This window comes from Canis aureus, chromosome 26, assembly GCF_053574225.1.
Source record: "Canis aureus isolate CA01 chromosome 26, VMU_Caureus_v.1.0, whole genome shotgun sequence".
In the NCBI taxonomy this organism is placed as follows: domain Eukaryota; kingdom Metazoa; phylum Chordata; class Mammalia; order Carnivora; family Canidae; genus Canis; species Canis aureus.
Window position 1 is genome coordinate 27550119 of NC_135636.1, and position 19690 is coordinate 27569808.

General features: G+C 43.8%; 1 protein-coding gene across 1 annotated transcript in view; it reads right to left on the reverse strand.

The window, feature by feature from the left end:
• Positions 1-19690, reverse strand: part of COMMD7 (COMM domain containing 7) — a 92883-nt gene that overhangs the window by 71631 nt on the left and 1562 nt on the right. Inside the window, exon 2 of the mRNA XM_077872734.1 lies at positions 12835-13000. Within this exon, the coding sequence (XP_077728860.1) occupies positions 12835-13000 (166 nt within the window). The remainder of the gene's footprint in view (positions 1-12834; positions 13001-19690) is intronic.

A 19690-nucleotide genomic window follows, 5' to 3' on the forward strand; every position in this document is an offset into this window, starting at 1 on the left:
GGAGAGCTTACATTCAGAGCAGAGCAGGAAGGACGCAAACTTGGGCTTGCATTAGCATCTTCTTGGAGATCTTGCTGGGCCCCACCCCCAGAGTATCTGATCTAGAAGGGTCTAGGGTAGAGCCTGAGAATTTGCATTTTCAACGAGTTCTTAGGGACCACACTCTGAGAACCTCTGACCCAAAGAAGTGTGAGGACAGGGATAGTCATGGAGGGTGGTGCTCCGATCCATGCAGGGAGATTATCAGGACAGTGATGATCACTTTAACCTGAAACACCCCTGTATTGTCTTTTCCAAGGACCTCTCACAGCCCCAGGGTAACCATTACCCTGATCCCCACTGAACAGATGAGAAAACAGAGGTACTCCATGGAATCTAGGACATGACCCCCCCAGCCCAAAAGCTTCACCTACCCCACACTTAGCCTTGAGGGTGGGGAGGGGGTGCCTAGAAACCTGGGGTGGGGGATTGTGGAAAGGATTGGTTGGCTTTTCCCTACCAGGCTTTCTTTTCTACCCTTCATTAAAGATCCCTCTGGGGGCAGCTGGGTGCCTCAGTGGTTGAGCATCTGCCTTCAGCTCAGGTCATGATCCCTGAGTTCTAGAATCCAGTCCCCCATCAGGCTCCCTGCAGGGAGCCTGCTTCTCCATCTGCCTAGGTCTCTGCCTCTCTCATGAATAAAAAAAAAAAAAAAAAAAAAAATCCCTCTGGAAGTGTATGAACAAAATGTCTTCTACCTAGAGGCCAAACGCCTCTCCTTTGGTGATTATTTCATTCATGTACTAATTCAACAGATAATATCAAGTGGATACCATACTAGGTGCTGGGACGCCACAGGACAACTGGATGCAGTGCCTGGCATCCAGGGGGGAAAGTCAAGTTTAGTAAAGATGGCAGACACACGCATGTGAAATTCACATGCTTGTAAAATTATTAACTGATGTCAAGAAGTACAAAGTGCAGGACACCTGGGTGGTACAGCGATTGAGCATCGGCCTTCCGCTCGGGTCAGGGTCCCAGGTCCTGGGAGTCCCTCATTGGGCTCACCAAGGGGAGCCTGTTTCTCTGCCTCTCTCTCTGTGTCTCATGAATAAATGAATAAATATATATAAAAGAAGAATAAGAAGAAGAAGAAGAAGAAGAAGAAGAAGAAGAAGAAGAAGAAGAAGAACAAAGTACTTGGAAAATGTATGCAGGGCACTTGGCCAAGTCCAGGGTACCTGGAAGAGAGTAAGTCTTCTGACAGTGACTGAACTCAGACCCCCTGATTCACCATCCAGGACATTTTTAATTTAAAAAATGTATTTTTAAAGAATTTGGGGGATCCCTGGGTGGCGCAGCGGTTTGGCGCCTGCCTTTGGCCCAGGGCGCGATCCTGGAGACCTGGGATCGAATCCCACGTCGGGCTCCCGGTGCATGGAGCCTGCTTCTCCCTCTGCCTGTGTCTCTGCCTCTCTCTCTCTCTGTGTGTGACTATCATAAATAAATAAAAATTTTTTAAAAATTTAAAAAAAATTTAAAGAATTTGGGACGACTGGGTGGTTCAGTGGTTTAGCGCCTGCCTTTGGCCCAGGCATGATTCCAGAGTCCCTGGATGGAGTCCCACGTCAGACTCCCTGCATGGAATCTGCTTCTCCCAGTGTCTCTGCCTCTCTCTCTCTCTCTCTCTCTGTCTCTCATGAATAAATAAATAAAATCTAAAAAAAAAAGTGTGTTTCTTTAAATTATTTTTAACACTAAAAAAAAAAATCCTAGAGGAAACCACTGGATTTCCTTAATCTCTGCTCCCACAGTGCCTGGTGCTGAAGCACACAATAAATATTTGCGGAAGTGAGTTAGTCCATGTGACAGAAGAGAGAGAAAGAGAGAGAAATTCACTGGAAGCTGCTGTCCAACACTGTAGTAACACAGTAGCTGTCTTGCCTTCTAGTTTTCTTCCAAGTCACAGGTCTTTGGGGGTTGTGTGATTTGTTTTGTTTTTACATATTCAGAACTTCCTCCTTCCCCACCCTGTTTAATCTCTGATAATCAAAGTGTGGTCCTTGAAGGAATCTGGGAATTTGTTAGAAATGCAGACTTGTAGCTCCCTCCCACCCACCCAGACCTGCTGATTCAGGATCTACATTTTAACAATCTCCAGGTGACTCCTGGGTTTGAGGTATAAATGATAACAAGCATTTTTAGATGCTTACCATGTGCCAGACTTTATTTGAAGCACCTGAATAGACAATATGTATAATAATAATACTTTGCACTGTCTATTGTCGCTCATATTATTTCTATTTTAATGTTTATCACATTGTGTTATTGCTGTCATTTGCACATCTGTCTCCCTCACTAATAATGTTGTCTTGGGCAAATTACTAAGCTTTTTGTGCCTCCATTTCTTTTTTCATTTGTAAAAATGGAGACAATAATAGAACCTACTTGAAAGGATGAAATGAGACAATGCTCATAAAATACCACAGCAACTAGCCCATTGTAAGTGCTCAGTAAATGCTTGTTATTATTACGCCAATTTTTCAATCTTATGTTGAGAATATGGCAATAAGCATCCCAGTACACATTTTTCCCCCACATCTGATGATTTCTTTATGGGAAATTCCTAGAAGGGTCAAGGAATGTCATGTTCAGACTAACTGGGTTCTAAATAGCAAGAATGGCCAACCTTCCTAGGTAGGGATGATTGATCATTCTGAGAACAACCAGAAATTAGCATTTCACCCTGAATAGAGATCTGGTGGCAGGTTCATTTCCCATGATGACGCTCTTGAAAGCATCTCCCTCTCTTTCCTTTTTTTTTTTTTTTTTTAAGATTCTATCTATTTATTCATGAGAGACACAGAGAGAGGAAGAGACATAGGCAGAGGGAGAAGCAGGCTCCACGCACGGAGCCCGAATGTGGGACCGATCCTGGAACTCCAGGATCACGCCCTTAGCCTGAGCCGAAGGCAGACGCTTAACCGCGGAGCCACCCAGGCGTCCCTCCCCCTCTCCTTCCAACCTAGCTCTTCTCAACCTTGAGGACAATCCCAAGTCCTCTAAAGGAAACCTCAAAATCTCAGACAATGCCATTCTTGGCTTCAACTATAAATGCTATGTAAACATGATCATAAGACGCTACTATTCTACTGGCAAGAATATAATGCTCATAACTAATCCCCATGGTTGCCTATTTAGGTCTTTACAGTTTTTCAGTTTTTATTAAGAACTTGTCTGTTGGGGATCCCTGGGCGGCGCAGCGGTTTAGCGCCTGCCTTTGGCCCAGGGCGCGATCCTGGAGACCCGGGATCGAATCCCACATTGGGCTCCCTGTGCATGGAGCCTGCTTCTCCCTCTGCCTGTGTCTCTGCCTCTCTCTCTCTCTCTCTCTGTGACTATCATAAGTAAATTAAAAAAAAAAAATAAAAAAAAAAGAACTTGTCTGTTAACGAAAACAATAGGTAAAAAACGGTCTTTCCAATGTTTTCCTTCACAGTCCATTCTAGGATGAAGGAAGGGGGGTGATTATTGTTAATGTGATAACTTTGTCGCAGGAAATGCAGACCTGAGGCCAGACCGCCTTTCTAGAGAACCCCCCCTCCCCGCCCCCAGCAGCTCCCATTTCAGCCTTAATGAGGGACCTTGCTCCCTTCATTCACTTTAAAATGTCCCTGCGGAGGGCAAAGGAGGCGCCCCTCCCCCCACCCCTGCAAGTGAAAGGAGCTCATTAAGAAGTCCTTTCTCAGGCATGAGGATTCCCGCTGGGAATTTCACCTTGGGGCCAGGTTCTTCCTCCGAGAAAGGTTGACCCTTCTGCTCTGAAATACCAAAAAGCATTTTTTAAGTTAAATTTTTAATTTTGAGGTAATTGTAGGTTCATGTGCAGTTGTAAGAAATAATATAAAGAGATCCCCTGATGTACAGATCTCATCTTGCAAAATGAGATGCTGATATTGATGAGATACTGATATTGATACAAGATGCAGAACGTTTCCATCATCCCAAGTATCTAATGTGTGGCCCAAAGGCATTATAACAAAAGAGATAGATTCTAGATCCTCCTTCTACCAAATACTGGAGGAAAAAATACTACAGACATTTTCCTGTTTCTGTTTATTAAGATCCTCATCATACCTTCAATACTAGCTCCTTTATTATAAAATCACATCGCCAAATGCAAAGTTACAGTTGGCCTACACTTTTCAAAACACCTATGTCATAAAAGTAATCAACAAAGGAAGGCTGGGGAATTGTTCCAGATTAAAAGAAAGTAAAACAGACAAGATAACTAAATGCAATGTGTGGTCTTGGATGGAGGTAAACAGTTGCCATAAAATATGTTGTTGGCACAACAACGTGAATGTGTTTAACACTACTGAACTGTATGCTTAGAAATGGTAAAGACGGTAAATTTTATGTTATGTGAGTTTTTTTAACCACAATTTTTAAAAAGGATATTATTGGGACAGGTTTTTTTTTTTCAGGTTTTTAAAAAAAAGATTTTATTTATTTATTTGAAAGAAAGAGTGAATGAGTGAAAGAGAGAGAGAGCATGAGTAGGTAGGAGCAGAGGGAGAGAAAAGCTGATTCCCTTGCCAAGCAGGAAGCCCCACTTGGGGCTCCATCCTAGGACCCTGGGATCACAACCTGAGCTGAAGGCAGATGCTCAACTGACTGAGCCACCCAGGTGCCCTATTATGGGGACAATTGATGAAATTTGAACATGACTGTAAACTAAATAATAATATTGTATCGATGTTCAATTTCCTGAATTTGATAGTTGTACTTTTGCTTATGTAGGAGAATGTCTTTGTTCTTCAGAATTACAAGCTGAAAGTATTTAAGGTAAAAGGGGATGAAATCATTCTAGAAAAAAAAAAATGAAGAGGAGTTAAATAGCACAAACATGGCAAAGGTTAACAATTATTAACTCAGGGTAGAGTATATGGCTATTCTTGAAACTCTTTCGTAAACTTGAGTTTATTTACAGAATAAAGTGGTGAAAAGAAGTTAAATGATCTTTGTTCCCATCCCGTCACCAGGGAAATAAATTTCTATTTTAATATATCTTTGAGTACTGACTCTAGGAGAGGTGTTGAGCATTTACATGCATTTTCTTCCTTAATCCTCTCAGTAATTCCACCAGGAGGTCTTAACTCTTATCCTTGTTTTTTTGTGGGAGCAGGGGGATGGGTTTGAAAGAGGAAAGGTGCTATCCAAGGTCTCACACTGGTTAGGGGCAAAACTGAGATTGGAACTTCCCAGGATCATTCTAGAATGGCCTACACATCTTTTTCTGTGTTATTATTTTCCTCCAAACCATGGACTCCTGTATACACTTTTACACTATTTAGCATCTTGCTTTTTCACATACATAGTTATCTGTGTATACATGTATCTTATGAATGGTGTTATTAGGTCTTAGAATGGAATTGTTTGTTCATTGGCACCTTTCATGTGGGTAGGAGTTGCCAAATTGCCCAAGATTTGAAGTCAACCCTGTAGATATATTTGTGCATTCACGCAACATGTCTTTATTGAGCATCATGATGGGTGCTGGGACAGAGCAGTGAACCAGACAAAAACTCCCCTGTTGGGAGGCTGTTACTGGCTGAAGAAATGAGCCACCTAACGTAGGAGGATTAAAAAAAAAAAAAAAAAAAAAAAAGGTAAATCAGGACCAGGTAGGGTGCAAACTCATCAACATATGGAGCAGTGGGGGAGATTATTGATTTTCAAATAGGCTCTGAGCTTGCTGGAAGCCATGAGGAGTCCATTTCTCTTTTAGTTTTCTACCCTTGTATCTGCACATTAATGTAAACATCTCTCTGTTGCACTCCTAGGACAATTCCAGTTTTCTGATTTTTGTATGGGAGGTGGTGAAAAGAACCGGCTTCCTTGTTCAAAATCTTCCTTAATCTCGAGATTTTTCTTTGACAAAAATTCTAGAAGTGGAATTCCTAAGGCTAAGATCCTTGGCCTAAGCTCCAACAGACTTTTAAACTGCCCCCTCTGAAATTTGTTTTTTAAATGGCCCTTTGAGCAATTCCTAGTTTTGAGGGTGGGGATGATAATGCCTCCACCTTTGGGGATTCTCACCCCTTATTTCAAATTCAGGGTAGGAATCTCTTTGGCTGAAAAAATGAGGCCTCGGATCTCTATTGTCTGTTTTGTTTTTCTCCTCAGGACAATTATAAAATGAATGCCTGGCCTAGCCCAGTTTTAGGACTGCAATGCAAATTGCCCCAAGGCACTGAGAAGCGACCTGGGTGTAACCTGGGAGGGGCTGCCAGGGGAACTTTCTCTTCTAGACCACTTTACTTATCTGAAAGATGGAAAAATCCATTCAGTCATTTGGACAGCAGATATTTATTGACCACATTCTATATATGCCAGGCACCATGCTAGGTGCTGGGGCCATAGACATGAACCAAGACAGATTACTGCTCCGCCCCCGTGCAGGTCGAAATCTGATGAGACACACTGGATTTGTAGAGTCAAGAAAGGACATTGTGAAGCTAGGAAGGAGGGGGAGGTGGTGAGCAGGTTCAGTGCAGGTGAACCCTCTGGTGGGGGTAAGCCAACTGTGGGCAGACGTGAAAGATGAATGGAAGTTAGGTGGACTAAGTCGTCCACCTCTGACTGGCCATGGGCATCAACGTAACAATCAAGGGGAAGCCTTGGGATTTTGGGCTTGTCACCCTGCCTTCTCCCACTATTCCCCAGGTCAGCATGACTCAGGAATCACTTTCCAAAGCCTAGCCTGAGGACAGGGTTATCTGCAGGCTGTGTATAAGGACTTCCTGAAGCTTGGAAGGAGAGGGTCTGCCCAGAGAAGATAAGGACAGGTCTGGACAGGTCTGTTTATCCCAAAACAAAAGAGGAGGCAGAGTCCAGATCCAGAGCAAATCCAGGAAGTAGAATCCTTCTTTCCCAGTCCCTAGCAGCGGTTACTATTACTGTATCAGACACTGTATGAAGCACTTTCCTCGTGGCTTTTGTATAACCTTCAGGAAGCTTCTGAAGCAGGTACTAGAAGGGCCAGGGATCCTTGGGGCAGGTCACTCAGGTGTCAGAAGCCGGTGCCCTAAGCTACAGGGCCTCTGTACTCTCAGCCAAGCAGCACCCTATAACATGTGTTTCCTGTACCATTTAACTTTTTACAATAACACGATGAGGAAAACACTGGGAGCCTTTTTGGGGGGGAGGAATCCAAGCTTTAGAAAAGATCATAGCTAGAGGTAAGTCCCAAGCCCATGTTCCCTGACTCACCAAACAAATATTATTCAGCACCTACCGTGAGGTAGGCCCTTTTGCAGGTGCACAGTGAACAAAATATAGCAGCAATCAAAACAGATAGATGAGCTGTCCCTCATGGAGCTTACATTCTAGTTAGATAGGCAGGCAGGAATAAGTAAGTCAATACACAGAAGATTGAGGTGATGTTAAGGAGAGATGGAGAGTGCTAGAGGAAGAAAGTGGAGACCTGCTCTTTAATACGCAGGCAACAGAAGGCATCTTTAATAAAGTGTCATCTGAGCAAAGACCTGAAGGAAGTAAAGAAATGAGCCATGAAAAATATCTGGGAGAAAGAATTCCAGGTAGATGGGAAATTAACTACAGAGGACCTGGGGTCAGAGTCTGCTTGGCATGTTCAAGGAAAAGCAGAGGTCACTGTGGTGAGAGCTGAAGAAGGTAGAAGGTGGGATTGGGTCATGGGGGCCCTTGTGGGCCATAGGAAAGACTTTGGCTTTTGCCCTGAGTGAGATGGGGAGTCATGGGAGGGCTTTGAACAAAGGCCAGTCTGCTCTGGAAGAGGCAGGTGTGGGCAAGGGTGGAAGCTGAGAGCCCAGTAAGTGGGGTTGGTGCAAGATTCCAGTGGAGGAAAGATGGTATCTTGTACCAGGGTAATGAATGGAATGGAATGGTGGTGAGGGTCAGATTTGGGATCAGAGTTGAAGGAAAAACTATCAGCTGTGCTGATAGAAAACTGTGTGGAAGCATGAAGGAAGTAAAAAATGACACTAAGGTTGTTGGCCCCATATTCCACCCCGTACTCTCTTCCTCATTTGAGAATGTGGGAAGGGATCCCTGGGTGGCACAGCAGTTTGGCGCCTGCCTTTGGCCCAGGGCGTGATCCTGGAGACCCTGGATCGAGTCCCACGTCGGGTTCCTGGTGCATGGAGCCTGCTTCTCCCTCTGCCTGTGTCTCTGCCTCTCTCTCTCTCTCTCTCTGTGTGTGTGACTATCATAAATAAATAAAAATTAAAAAAAAAAAAAAGAGAGAATGTGGGAAGCCAGTGCCCAAACTGGGAAAAATATCTGGACAGGGTCACTCAGTGGTTGATGGAAGAATGAGATTGGGTTGCTGACCTTCTTCCCTTTACCATCCTAGCTCTCTTGGGAGTCAAACCTAAACGTCCAAAATTAAAGGAAGGCCCAAGGGTAGTTTATGGTTTGTCTAAAAGTGAGAGAAAGAGAGTAAGTCAGGGTTTCTTTTTTTTTTTTTTTAAGATTTTATTTATTTATTCATAGACACAGAGAGAAAGAGGCAGAGACACAGGCAGAGGGAGAAGCAGGCTCCACGCAGGGAGCCCGATGTGGAACTCGATCCTGGGTCCCCAGGATCACACCCCAGGCTGCAGGCAGCGCCAAACCACTGCGCCACCAGGGCTGCCCTAAGTCAGGGTTTCAAGAGAACAGATATTTATTGGGCATCTATTGTGGGGATAAATGTGGTCTCTGCATTCAGGTAGCTCAGAGCCAAAATACATGTGTCCCAGGGAATGAAAAGTTAATTTCTGGGATCCCTGGGTGGCGCAGCGGTTTAGCGCCTGCCTTTGGCCCAGGGTGCGATCCTGGAGACCCGGGATCGAATCCCACGTCAGGCTCTCGGCGCATGGAGCCTGCTTCTCCCTCTGCCTGTGTCTCTGCCTCTCTCTCTCTCTCTGACTATCATAAATAAATAAAAATTAAAAAAAAAAAAAAAAAAAAAGAAAAGTTAATTTCTTATTGGAACTCAAAGGAGGAATAGAACTTACCTGGCCAGGAAGAAATAAATTCCCTTAGGCATTGGAGAGGAGGTGCGTTTTTTTTTTTTTTTTCTCTCCCATTAAAATAAAAGAAGGTAGAAAAAAATGTGTATGTGGGGAGTCTCCTCTCCCCACCCCCCCATTAAAAAATATAAAGGTCTAGGGGCACTTAGGTGGCTAAGTGGTTGAATACCTGCCTTTGGCTCAGGTCATGATTCTGGGATCTAGTCCCATATGGAGCTCCCCTACGGGGAGCCTGCTTTTCCCTCTGCCTATGTCCCTGCCTCTCTCTGTGTGTCTCTCATGAATAAATAAATAAAATTCTTTTTTTTAAAGGTTTTATTTAATAAATAAAACCTTTAAAAAAAAGAATTAAAAAAATATAAAGGTCTAGAATAGGCAGTCAATGGTGGAAAAAATTAGAACACCAGTTTTCTCTGTAGGAGTTGGGGCAGAAATTACCTGGAAGGGACAAAAGAATGTTCCAGGGTGAGGATGATTTCCTATATCTTGATAGGGGTTTGGGTTACACAAGCACACACATATGTATATGTGCATACGAATGTTCAGCAAATGTAACCTTAAGATACAAATCTTTTATGTAAATTTTACCTTGAAGATAAAAATGTATAAACAAATATTAAATTCTAGCTAATGAAATGCATGTTGAAATGTTTGGAGGGAAGTATACTGATGTCTGCAGTTTACCTTGAAATGCTTCAGAAGATAAGATGGATAGATGGACAGATGCACAAAATGTTAACAGCAAAATCTGGGTGGTAGGGGTAAGAGGGTTCCCCATAAATTCTTTCAACTTGGCTGAATGTTAGGGTATTTTCCACAATATGGACGCCTGGGTGGCTCCATTGAGTGTCTGCCTTTGGCTCAGGGTGTAGTCCCTGGGTCCTGGAATCGAGTTCCGCATCAGGCTTTCCACAGGGAGCCTTCTTCTCCCTCTTCCTGTGTCTCTGCCTCTCTTTGTGTGTCTCTCATGGGTTAAAAAAAGAAAAAAAAAAGAATAGTAAACTGTAACTAGAAATGTATATACATGTGAGGAGGAATGTAGGACACCTGGGTGGTTCAGTTGGTTGATCATCACAAAAATTTGGAGGAGGGGGACCTGACTGGCTCAGTCAGAAGAGCATGCAACTCTTGTTCTCAGGGTCAAGTTCAAGCCTCATATTGGGTATAGCGATTACTTAAATAAAATCTTAAAAATAAATAAATAAATAAAATCTTAAAAAAAAAAAAAAGGAGGGATATTCTCTCAAGAATAACGCATTCTGGGGATCCCTGGGTGGCTCAGTGGTTTGGTGCCTGCCTTTGGCCCAGGATGCAATCCTGGAGTCCCGGGATCGAGTCCCACATTGGGCTCCCGGTATGGAGCCTGCTTCTCCCTCCGCCTGTCTCTGCCTCTCTCTCTCTGTGTTTCTCGTGAATAAATAAATAAAATCTTAAAAAATAAAAAAATAAAAATTATGTCCAGGGTGCCTGTCTGGCTCAGTTGGTTAAGCCTATGACTCTTGATTTCCTTTTTTTAAAATTTTTTTAAAATTTTAAATTTAATTTAAGTTTATTTTTTGACTCTTGATTTTCAGCTCAGATTATGATCTCAGGGTCGTGAGATGGAGCCTGCATCCAACTCCCTGCTCAGAGGGACATCTGTATCTCCCTCTCCCCTGCCCCTTCCTGTGTCCCTGTGTACATGCACGCGCGCGCGCACACACACACACACACACACTCATCTTTCTCTCTCTCTCTCTCTCTCTCTTTCAAATAAATATATCATTAAAAAATTATCTCTCTAAGCAATTCAGGGGAAGCAAATTAGGAGTAATAGTATTATGAATAATAATGATAATAAATAACTTGAACATTCATTCCCTTGATGTCTGGAGAAATTAGGATAAAACATTATCTATAGATACAGAAACTATTCCAGAATGAAGGGAAGGCTTTTTTTGTTTTTTGTCTTCTATCAGCTACCATTGTGCTAGACACTATGCAAAATGCTTTATTTACATTTCATCACCTTACTAACCTGTCTGCTGAAAAACCTTAAATGACTTCATTTCTTAAGGTCTTATGACCTTAAGAAATGACCTGGGCCCTGCCTTCTGCAACAGATTCTTTCTCTCCACCTGCATGCTCCAGCCTCACAGGCCTCCCCCTCAGTTCCTTATGGTCCAGGACCTTAGCAAGTGGTATTCCACTTCCTAGAACACACTTCCCTCCACCCTGTAGCCTGTGTCCCTTTAGAGCTCTGTTGGACCATTACTTTCTCAGGGAAGATTTCTCAGGCTCCATGACCTAAAACACTTCCTCTTATTTACCCTGTCCTTGTCTCCTTAGCAATTAACATAACTGAAACCTCATAATTGCTCATGAAATCAATTTAATTAGTATCTGTTTCCCTACTCAGTTGTAAGCTCCAGGAGGGCAGACCAAGGTCTGAGTCCTTTTTTGCTGTCTGTCTTATCCCCAGTCCATACCATAGCACCTGGAAGGTGGTTCAATAAATTCAATAAATATCCAGGCCTTCCTCCACTAAGGCATCCTCTTCAGGGTCAGTAGCAAGGAAAGAACTGCGTCTTTTTTTTTTTTTTTTTTTTTAAGATTTTATTTATTCATGAGAGACACATACAGAGAGAGGCACAGACACAGGCAGAGGGAGAAACAGGCTCCACACAGGGAGCCTGACGTGGGACTGATACTGGATCTCCAGGATCACGCCCTGGGCTGAAGGTGACGCTAAACTGCTGAGCCACCTGGGCTGCCAGGAACTGCTTCTGTAGGGGATGGAGAGAGGCACAGGACCAGGAGAAGGCTAGCCTACTTCCTATCCTAACTTCCATGTCCACCCCAGGGCATTTCTCTATTGTTCCCTACCCCAGGGAGAGAAAGGAGAAGATGGAAGATGCCAGGAGCAAAGCCTCGGGATAGAGTTTTCCTGACTCAGAGGGTAGGGGCATACTCACCTCCCCAGGCAAAGGAAAGTCAGTGGGACTGTGCAGTGAGCAAAGGACTCTTAGGGAGATGTAGGATCCACAGAGGGCTTACTAGGGTCACCTCCTAGGAAACATGCTAAACCTTTTACAGGGTAGCAAAGTGGTTAAGACCATGGCTTAGAATTTAATCCTAGCTCTCAGCACACTTCCTGACAGTATGACTTCGAATAATTATTCTGCCTCTGTGAGCCTGTTTCCCCATGTGTAAAATGGAGATAACAGTCCTTTCTACTTCATAAGCTACCGCAAGAATCAGTGCGTAGTATGTGTAAAACGCTCAGCAGAGTGTCTGGTCCATGGTTATTCTCTTGATGGCTGCTACTAACATGCTTATTTAATAATAACTAATGAATAATACCTGGCCACACTCTGAGTACTTGTCTAGGCAGGTATATTTAAAGCAGATCTTTCAATGGCCCCTTTTTAGGTTTAAAAAGGCATAAAAGAAATAAAAGGCATAAAAGAATTCCTTCTATGGGTGGACTAGGGTTGAGTGGTCTGGGTGTTCCTGTTGAAAATGAAAGGTGAGGAACCCACTTTGCAAATGAACGTGGCCTCCAATGACACTGAAATGAAGAAAGAGTACTTTACAATAGGGTTCTTTCACATACACGAGCTCTGCGGATCCCTGCAGTCACTCCCGGAAGTAGGCATTACTATTATTATTATTCCAATCAGACTGGGAGTTGACTGAGGCTCAAACTCCTTAGCATAGCACACGCCGAATGGGGGTGGGGTGGGGGTCGAGTTGGGAGTCTAGTTGCTGCTCTGCCACCAACCTACAGTAATGGCTTTCAGGCAAACCTCCTTACCTTGCACAGCCTCAGTTTCCTTGACTGTAAAATGGGGCTCATCATCCTAGATGCTGCTTGTAAATCCAGAGGTGAACTGGGCTTGCCTTGGCAGCCAGGAGCCCAAGGGCCAGGGTTCTGTGATGCTGAGGGGCAGCGGGGTGCTCCTCTCCACACCTGCCAACAGCTGAGACAGCCAGGGAGGAAAGCAGCATGAATTCATTATTAATAATAACGTATATATATATGTATATATATTTTAATAATAATGTATTTTTTAATTAATAATAACGTATTTTTTAAAAAGTTCTTATTTCAGTAATCTCTTTGCCCAACATGGGACCTGAACTCATAATCCTGAGATCAAGAGTCGCAGGTTCTTTCAGCTGAGCCAGCCAGGCACCCAGTAACAATTTTTAAAAATTTAATAAGCACTTTTATGGTTGTCATGATTCAAAATGCTCTAAATGTATTAACTCATGCGATTCTCACAACAATCCTATGAAGTAAGTACTCTTACTACCTCCATTTTATAGGTGATGAAATCGAGGCATAGAAAGATGAAATCACCTGCTCATAAAAATACCTACCACATACGAGGTACTTATTATGCAACAAGCACACAGCTTAGCACTTTGCACATTATTAAAGCCTGTAGCTGCTCTGAGAGCTGAAAAAATGGTGGTGGAATTCAACACGAATGTTTAACCAAGACGTGGATAGAAGTCCATTGATGTGTTGACTGGCACAAAGGCATGAAGGATGTATATATTTATAGTTTTTTAATATTTATTTTTTTTAAGAATTTATTTATTCATGAGAGACAAAGAGAGAGGCAGAGACACAGACAGAGGGAGAAGCAGGCTCCATGCAGGGAGCCCAACGTGGGACTCGATCCCGGGACTCGGGGACCACACTCTGAGCCAAAGGCAGATGCTCAACTGCCTAGCCACACAGGCATCCCTGTTTATGTTTTTTTTTTCTTTCTTTTTTTTTTAATTTGTTTTATTTTATTTTTTTTTAAGGATTTTATTTATTTATTCATGAGAGACAGAGAGAGAGAGGCAGAGACACAGGCAGAGGAAGAAGCAGGCTCCATGCAGGGAGCCCGATGTGGGACTGGATCCCGGGACTCCAGGATCACACCCTGGGCCAAAGGCAGGTCTCAACAGCTGAGCCACCCAGGCATCCCTTTAGGTTTTATTTTTAAGTAATTTCTATACCCAGTGGGGGACTTGAACGTACAACTCTAAGATCAAGAGTTGCATGCTCTACTTACTAAGCCAGCCAGGAACCCCTTAATTTTTTTTTTTTAATTTTTAGTATTTTAATTAACTAGTTAACTAGTATGCACCATGCCTGGTGTAGAGCCCAGTGTAGGGCTTGACCTCACCACCCTGAGATGAAGACCTGAGCTAAAATCAAAAGTCAGACGCTTAATCAACTGAACCTCCCAGGTACCCCTAAAACTTTAAGTAGGCTCCATGCCCAATGTGGGGCTCAAGTACATGCTCTGCTGACTGAGCCAGCCAGGTGCCCCTGTGTGGTTTATTTTTTTAATATTATTTGGGGGGGGGGCTTTTTAAATTTGATATTACCCCTTGTTTATAGAAGAGTTGTAAGACTAGTAGGAGGAACTCATGAATGAATGTCTTTTTAACCAGATTTTCCTTTTATTTACATTTTGCGGGCAGTCCGGGTGGCTCAGCGGTTTAGTACTGCCTTCCGCCCAGGGCGTGATCCTGGAGACCTGGGATCGAGTCCCATGTCGGGCTCCCTGCATGGATCCTGCTTCTCCCTCTGCTTGTGTCTCTGCCTCTCTCTCTCTCTCTCTATCATGAATAAGTAAATAAAATCTTTAAAAAAATTTAAAAAAAATATTTACGTTTTGCTCCATTTGTTTTACACTTTTCTTCTTTTTTAAATTTTTATTTATTCATGAGAGACACAGAGAGAGGCGGAGACACAGGCAGAGGGAGAAGCAGGCTCCATTCAGGGAGCCTGATCTGAGACTTGAACCCAGGACTCCGGAATCATGTCCTGAGCCAAAGGCAGATGCTCAACCTCTGAGCCTTCCAGGCATCTCTGCTTTACATTCCCCATCTCATTTAAGTACACTTATTATTGTTTTGGAATCATTTAAGGGCAAATTGGTGGGTGTTTGAGTGGCTTAGTGATTGAGCATCTGCCTTTGGCTTAGGTCATGATCCTGGGGTCCTGGAATCAAGTCCTACATCAGGCTCCCCAATAAGGAGCCTGCTTCTTCCTCTGCCAGTGTCTCTGCCTCTCTCTGTGTGTCTCTCATGAATAAATAAAAACTAAAAAAAAAAAAAAACCCTTTAAAAAAAAAAAGGGCAAATTGGTGACAGTGTGCCCCTTTACCTCTAAATACTTTAGTGTTTATTTCCTAAGAGCAAGGACATTCCCTTATCTATGTTTTTTTTTTTCAGATGACGAAACAAATGACCTTTAATCACAGAATTTTTGTTGTCTCTTTAATAAACATTGATTATCATCATGAGTAGAATGATTATGATCTGTTATGATAATTTTTTATTTTTACTTATTTTTTAATTTTAATTTTTAATTTTTATTTTAAAAGATTTTTATTTTTTTATTCATGAGAGACAGAGAGATGCAGAGACATAGGCAGAGGGAAAAACAGGTTCCTCACAGGGAACCCAATGTGGGACTTGATCCATGGACTCAGGATCACATCCTGAGCCCAAGGCAGATGCTCAACCACTGAGCCACCTAAGTGTCCCTATTATTTACTTTTAAAGATTTTATTTTGTTGTTGTTGCTGTTATTACTATATAAGGCTTTATTTTATTTTATTTTATTTTATTTTTTAAGGCTTTATTTTAAAATAATCTCTATACTCAATGTTTGCCTTGAACTCACAATCCGGAGATCAAGAGTCCCACACTCTACTGACTGAGCTAGCTAGGCACCCCTGTTATAATAAATTTTTAAGCAAACACTGTTGCACTTCTTTTTTTTTTTTTTAAGATTTTATTTATTTATTCATGAGACATACACACACACACACACACACAGGCAGAGGGAGAAGCAGGATCCATGCAAGGAGCCTGATGTGGGACTCGATCCCAGGTCTCCAGGGTCACACCCTGAGCTGCAGGCAGCACTAAACCGCTGCGCCACCTGGGCTGCCCCACTGTTGCACTTCTGTGCAACCATGGGAAGACTTGAAATCAATCTAGAAACATAGGTTCTCTTTCTAACCTTCCATGTTCTCCACTGCCTTTGTGTGTTTGTGTGTTTAGTAACAGCTATATGGTTTTTCATTTATTTTTTATTTTTATCAAGTAAGCTCTATACCTACCAACATGGGGCTTGAACTCAAGACCTGCAGATCAAGAGTTGTACTATTGACTGAGCTAGACAGGTGCCTGGGCTATATGGTTTTTTAGACACCAAAAAGCAAAATCTTGGGGAGTACGGGCGGGGGGGAAGCCAAAATCTTTCATTCAAATATTTATTTGGGGGCTGGAGCCTTGTCTGCCTATCTGGGTAATCCAACACTAGTGTTTTCATGGTTCATTCATTGTTCCCAGTGGCAATGAAGTATTCTTTCTGTCTGGTTGAGGAAACTGAGGCTTAGAGACACTAGGTGATTTATCTGATTTACTCAATCTTGGAGGGGGTATTCAAACTACAGTGTCAGATGAAAAGTCCCTTTCTAGGACATGGGGTCCTTTCCTCTGAGAATGAGTACTAGAGGAGGGAATGCGGTATGGAAGATGTAGATGGCATGGTCTACCACCCAGACAGTGAGAGGAACACTGGACAGAGTCAGGGGACCTAGGTACCAGCCCAGACCACAGTGTGACTCCACATTCATGTGACCAAGGCAGCACCTGCTGAGCTCCTCTCCAAATCCACATTGCGTAAACTTTTCTCATTTAGGTAAATGCACCACCCTTCACCCAGGTGCTCAGGCTAAAATTCTAGGGGCCATCCTTGATGCCATCCCTTCCTTTACCCCTAGAGCCATTGGCACCACAAGGCCCAATCTCCACAATGTATTCTATATTCAGTCACTTTCTTCCTCTCCTGCTCCCACCATGGTCCAGGCTACCATCCTCAATTTTCCAGATTAGATCCTGCCTCCCTGTTTGGATCTGTTTTAACATCTGAGTCATCTCCCTCTGCCTATGTCTCTGCCTCTCTCTCTCTCTCTCTCTCTCTGTGACTATCATAAATAAAATTAAAAAAAAAAAAAAGATACAAAGTTTAGGGATCCCTGGGTGGCGCAGCGGTTTAGCGCCTGCCTTTGGCCCAGGGCGCGATCCTGGAGACCCGGGATCGAATCCCACGTCGGGCTCCCGGTGCATGGAGTCTGCTTCTCCCTCTGCCTATGTCTCTGCCTCTCTCTCTCTCTCTCTCTCTCTCTCTCTGTGACTATCATAAATAAAATTAAAAAAAAAAAAAAAGATAACATCTGAGTCAAATCATGGCTTAAATGGTGACATCCGAAATCCCTGCCATGGCCCTCTATTATTTATTTCTCCCCTCCTCAGTTGCTCTGCTCTGGCCACACTAGTGTCTTGGCTGTCCCTACTACACGCCATCCACAAGCTGAATCCTGACCGAGGTCTTTGCCTGGCTGCATCAATCCTGTCTCCATTTTATCTTCTTCCCTGATTGATCCACACCTGATACTCTTTTTTTTTTTTTTTAAGGATTTTTATTTATTTATTCATGAGAGAGGGAAGCAGAGACACAGGCAGAGGGAGGAAGCAGGCTCCCTATAGGGAACCCGATGTGGGACTCGATTCTAGGATCCTGGGATCACTCCCTGAGCCAAAGGCAGATGTTTCATCCACTAGGCCACCTAGGTGTCCCCACCCGTTATTCTCCTATTTGCTTATTTGACATCACACCATTTTTCTTTCACCCATTCTCCTGGCATTCACCCTCCTTGCCAAATGATAGGACTCAAGAACACTTGTTCATTGAGACCCTCTCCTTTTTCTTCCTGAAATTCAGTGGTCTGTTGTCCCCAGAAACATCTGCCATGTCCAAGGAAACCCAACCCTTTGGCATCTGAACTAGGCCTTCCAGGCATTCCCAGTGATACAGACATCTTTTGCCACGTGGCAGGTCTTGGCTTATGGATCAGAAAACAGGCCCAGCAGCTTACATATTTCTTTCCCCTAAAGGCATATCTCAGATTATGGGGACAAGCCACAGGCCCTCTTGAGAGATCCCCTTCTTCCTACATGGACTGACAGGGACCTAATTTTGGATGTTTGTGGCAGAGGCCAAGAAGTTTGCACTGCTCATTCACAGAAGGCTCTCCCTTCTCACTTTCATATTTCCTTAACTTCCATCCAGGTTCCTAGGTAGAGCAAGTTCCAATAGGTTTAGAAATGTTTGCAGTGGGGTTTAGAAATGTTTGCAGTGGTCAGTTGAGTGTCAGCCTCCTGCTCAGGTCATGATTCAGGGGTCTTCAGATCAAGCCCTGCCTCAGGCTCCTTGGTCCATGGGGAGCCTGTTTCTCCCTCTCCCTTCCCCTGCTTCTGCTCTTTCTCTCTCTCACTCTCTCTCAAATAAATAATAATATTAAAAAAATGTTTGCAACTTCCAGAGAATTTGCCATTTAGTTATTTGCAAATACCTGGTAGGAGATGAAGGGAGAAAGCTATTATTCTGAGTGCTGGAGCCCTGGAGGCAGGAAATCTGTGTTCATTCATTCATTCATTCATTCATTCAACAGACTTGTATTGAACTCCTATGGGCACTGAAAATACAGCTTGGAACAAGATAGATGTGGTTTCTGCCCTTATGGAATATGGTTTATAGTGTATGTGTAACAAGAAAGAAAAAAAAAGAAGAAAAATAAAGATGTAAACAAGGAAATATCCCAAATAATTTGAAATAGCTCTGCATAGGTTGTTGGTGTGGCTTAGTTGGTTAAGCATTTGCCTTTGGCTCAGGTCATGATCTTGGGGTCCTGGGATGGAGCCCTATATCTGGCTGAGTCAGCTTCTCCCTCTCCCTTTGCCTCTCCTCCCGCCTCATGCTCTCACTCCCTCTCTCAAATAAAGAAATAAAATCTTTTTTTTTTCTTAAGATTTTATTTACTTATTCACGAGAGACACAGAGAGAGAGGCAGAGACACAGGCAGAGGGAGAAGCAGGCTCCACGCAGGGAGCCCGACCTGGGACTCTGTCCTGGGTCTCCAGGATCAGGCCCTGGGCTGAAGGCAGGCGCTAAACCGCTGAGCCACCCGGGCTGCCCCAAGAATAAAATCTTTTAAAAAATGAGATAGCTCTGCAGGCTGCACAGGGAATGACATCAGGAGGGATGGAGGGGGAGGACTATTAGGTGGGGTGAGGAAAAGCATCTCTAGACAGTGACGTTTTGGGAGAGAACAGAAGGATGAGAGACTGGCCAAGCAGAGTTCTCCGGACGAGGAGCGTCAAGGAACACGCTGGATGGGTTTCAGGAACAGCAGAGGGGAGAAGATGGAGTGAAGTGGGGGAGGGAGGAGGATGGGAAATGCCTAGAAGGGTAGACGGAGCCAGCTCCTATAGGGCCTTGCGGGCCATCCCGTCCTCATTCATTTGTTCTTTCATTCATTCCCCCAGCAAGTGTTTGTTAGGCATCTCCTGTGTGCTGAGATACACCGAGGCCCTGCGCTCAGGCTCATGTGCGGAAGACACGCAATAAGCGGACAAAAGGACACGAATATATGTGCCAAGTAGGAGAAGTAGTGGGCAGCGCGGTTCAAGTAGTTCAGCGCTCTTGGAGCGCAGAGGCCGCGACACCCAGAGCCCCCGGGCTTGTCCCGCTGCGGGACCTGCCGCCGGACCCCGGAGCCCGGGCGGCCAAGAACCGCCGCCGCCCC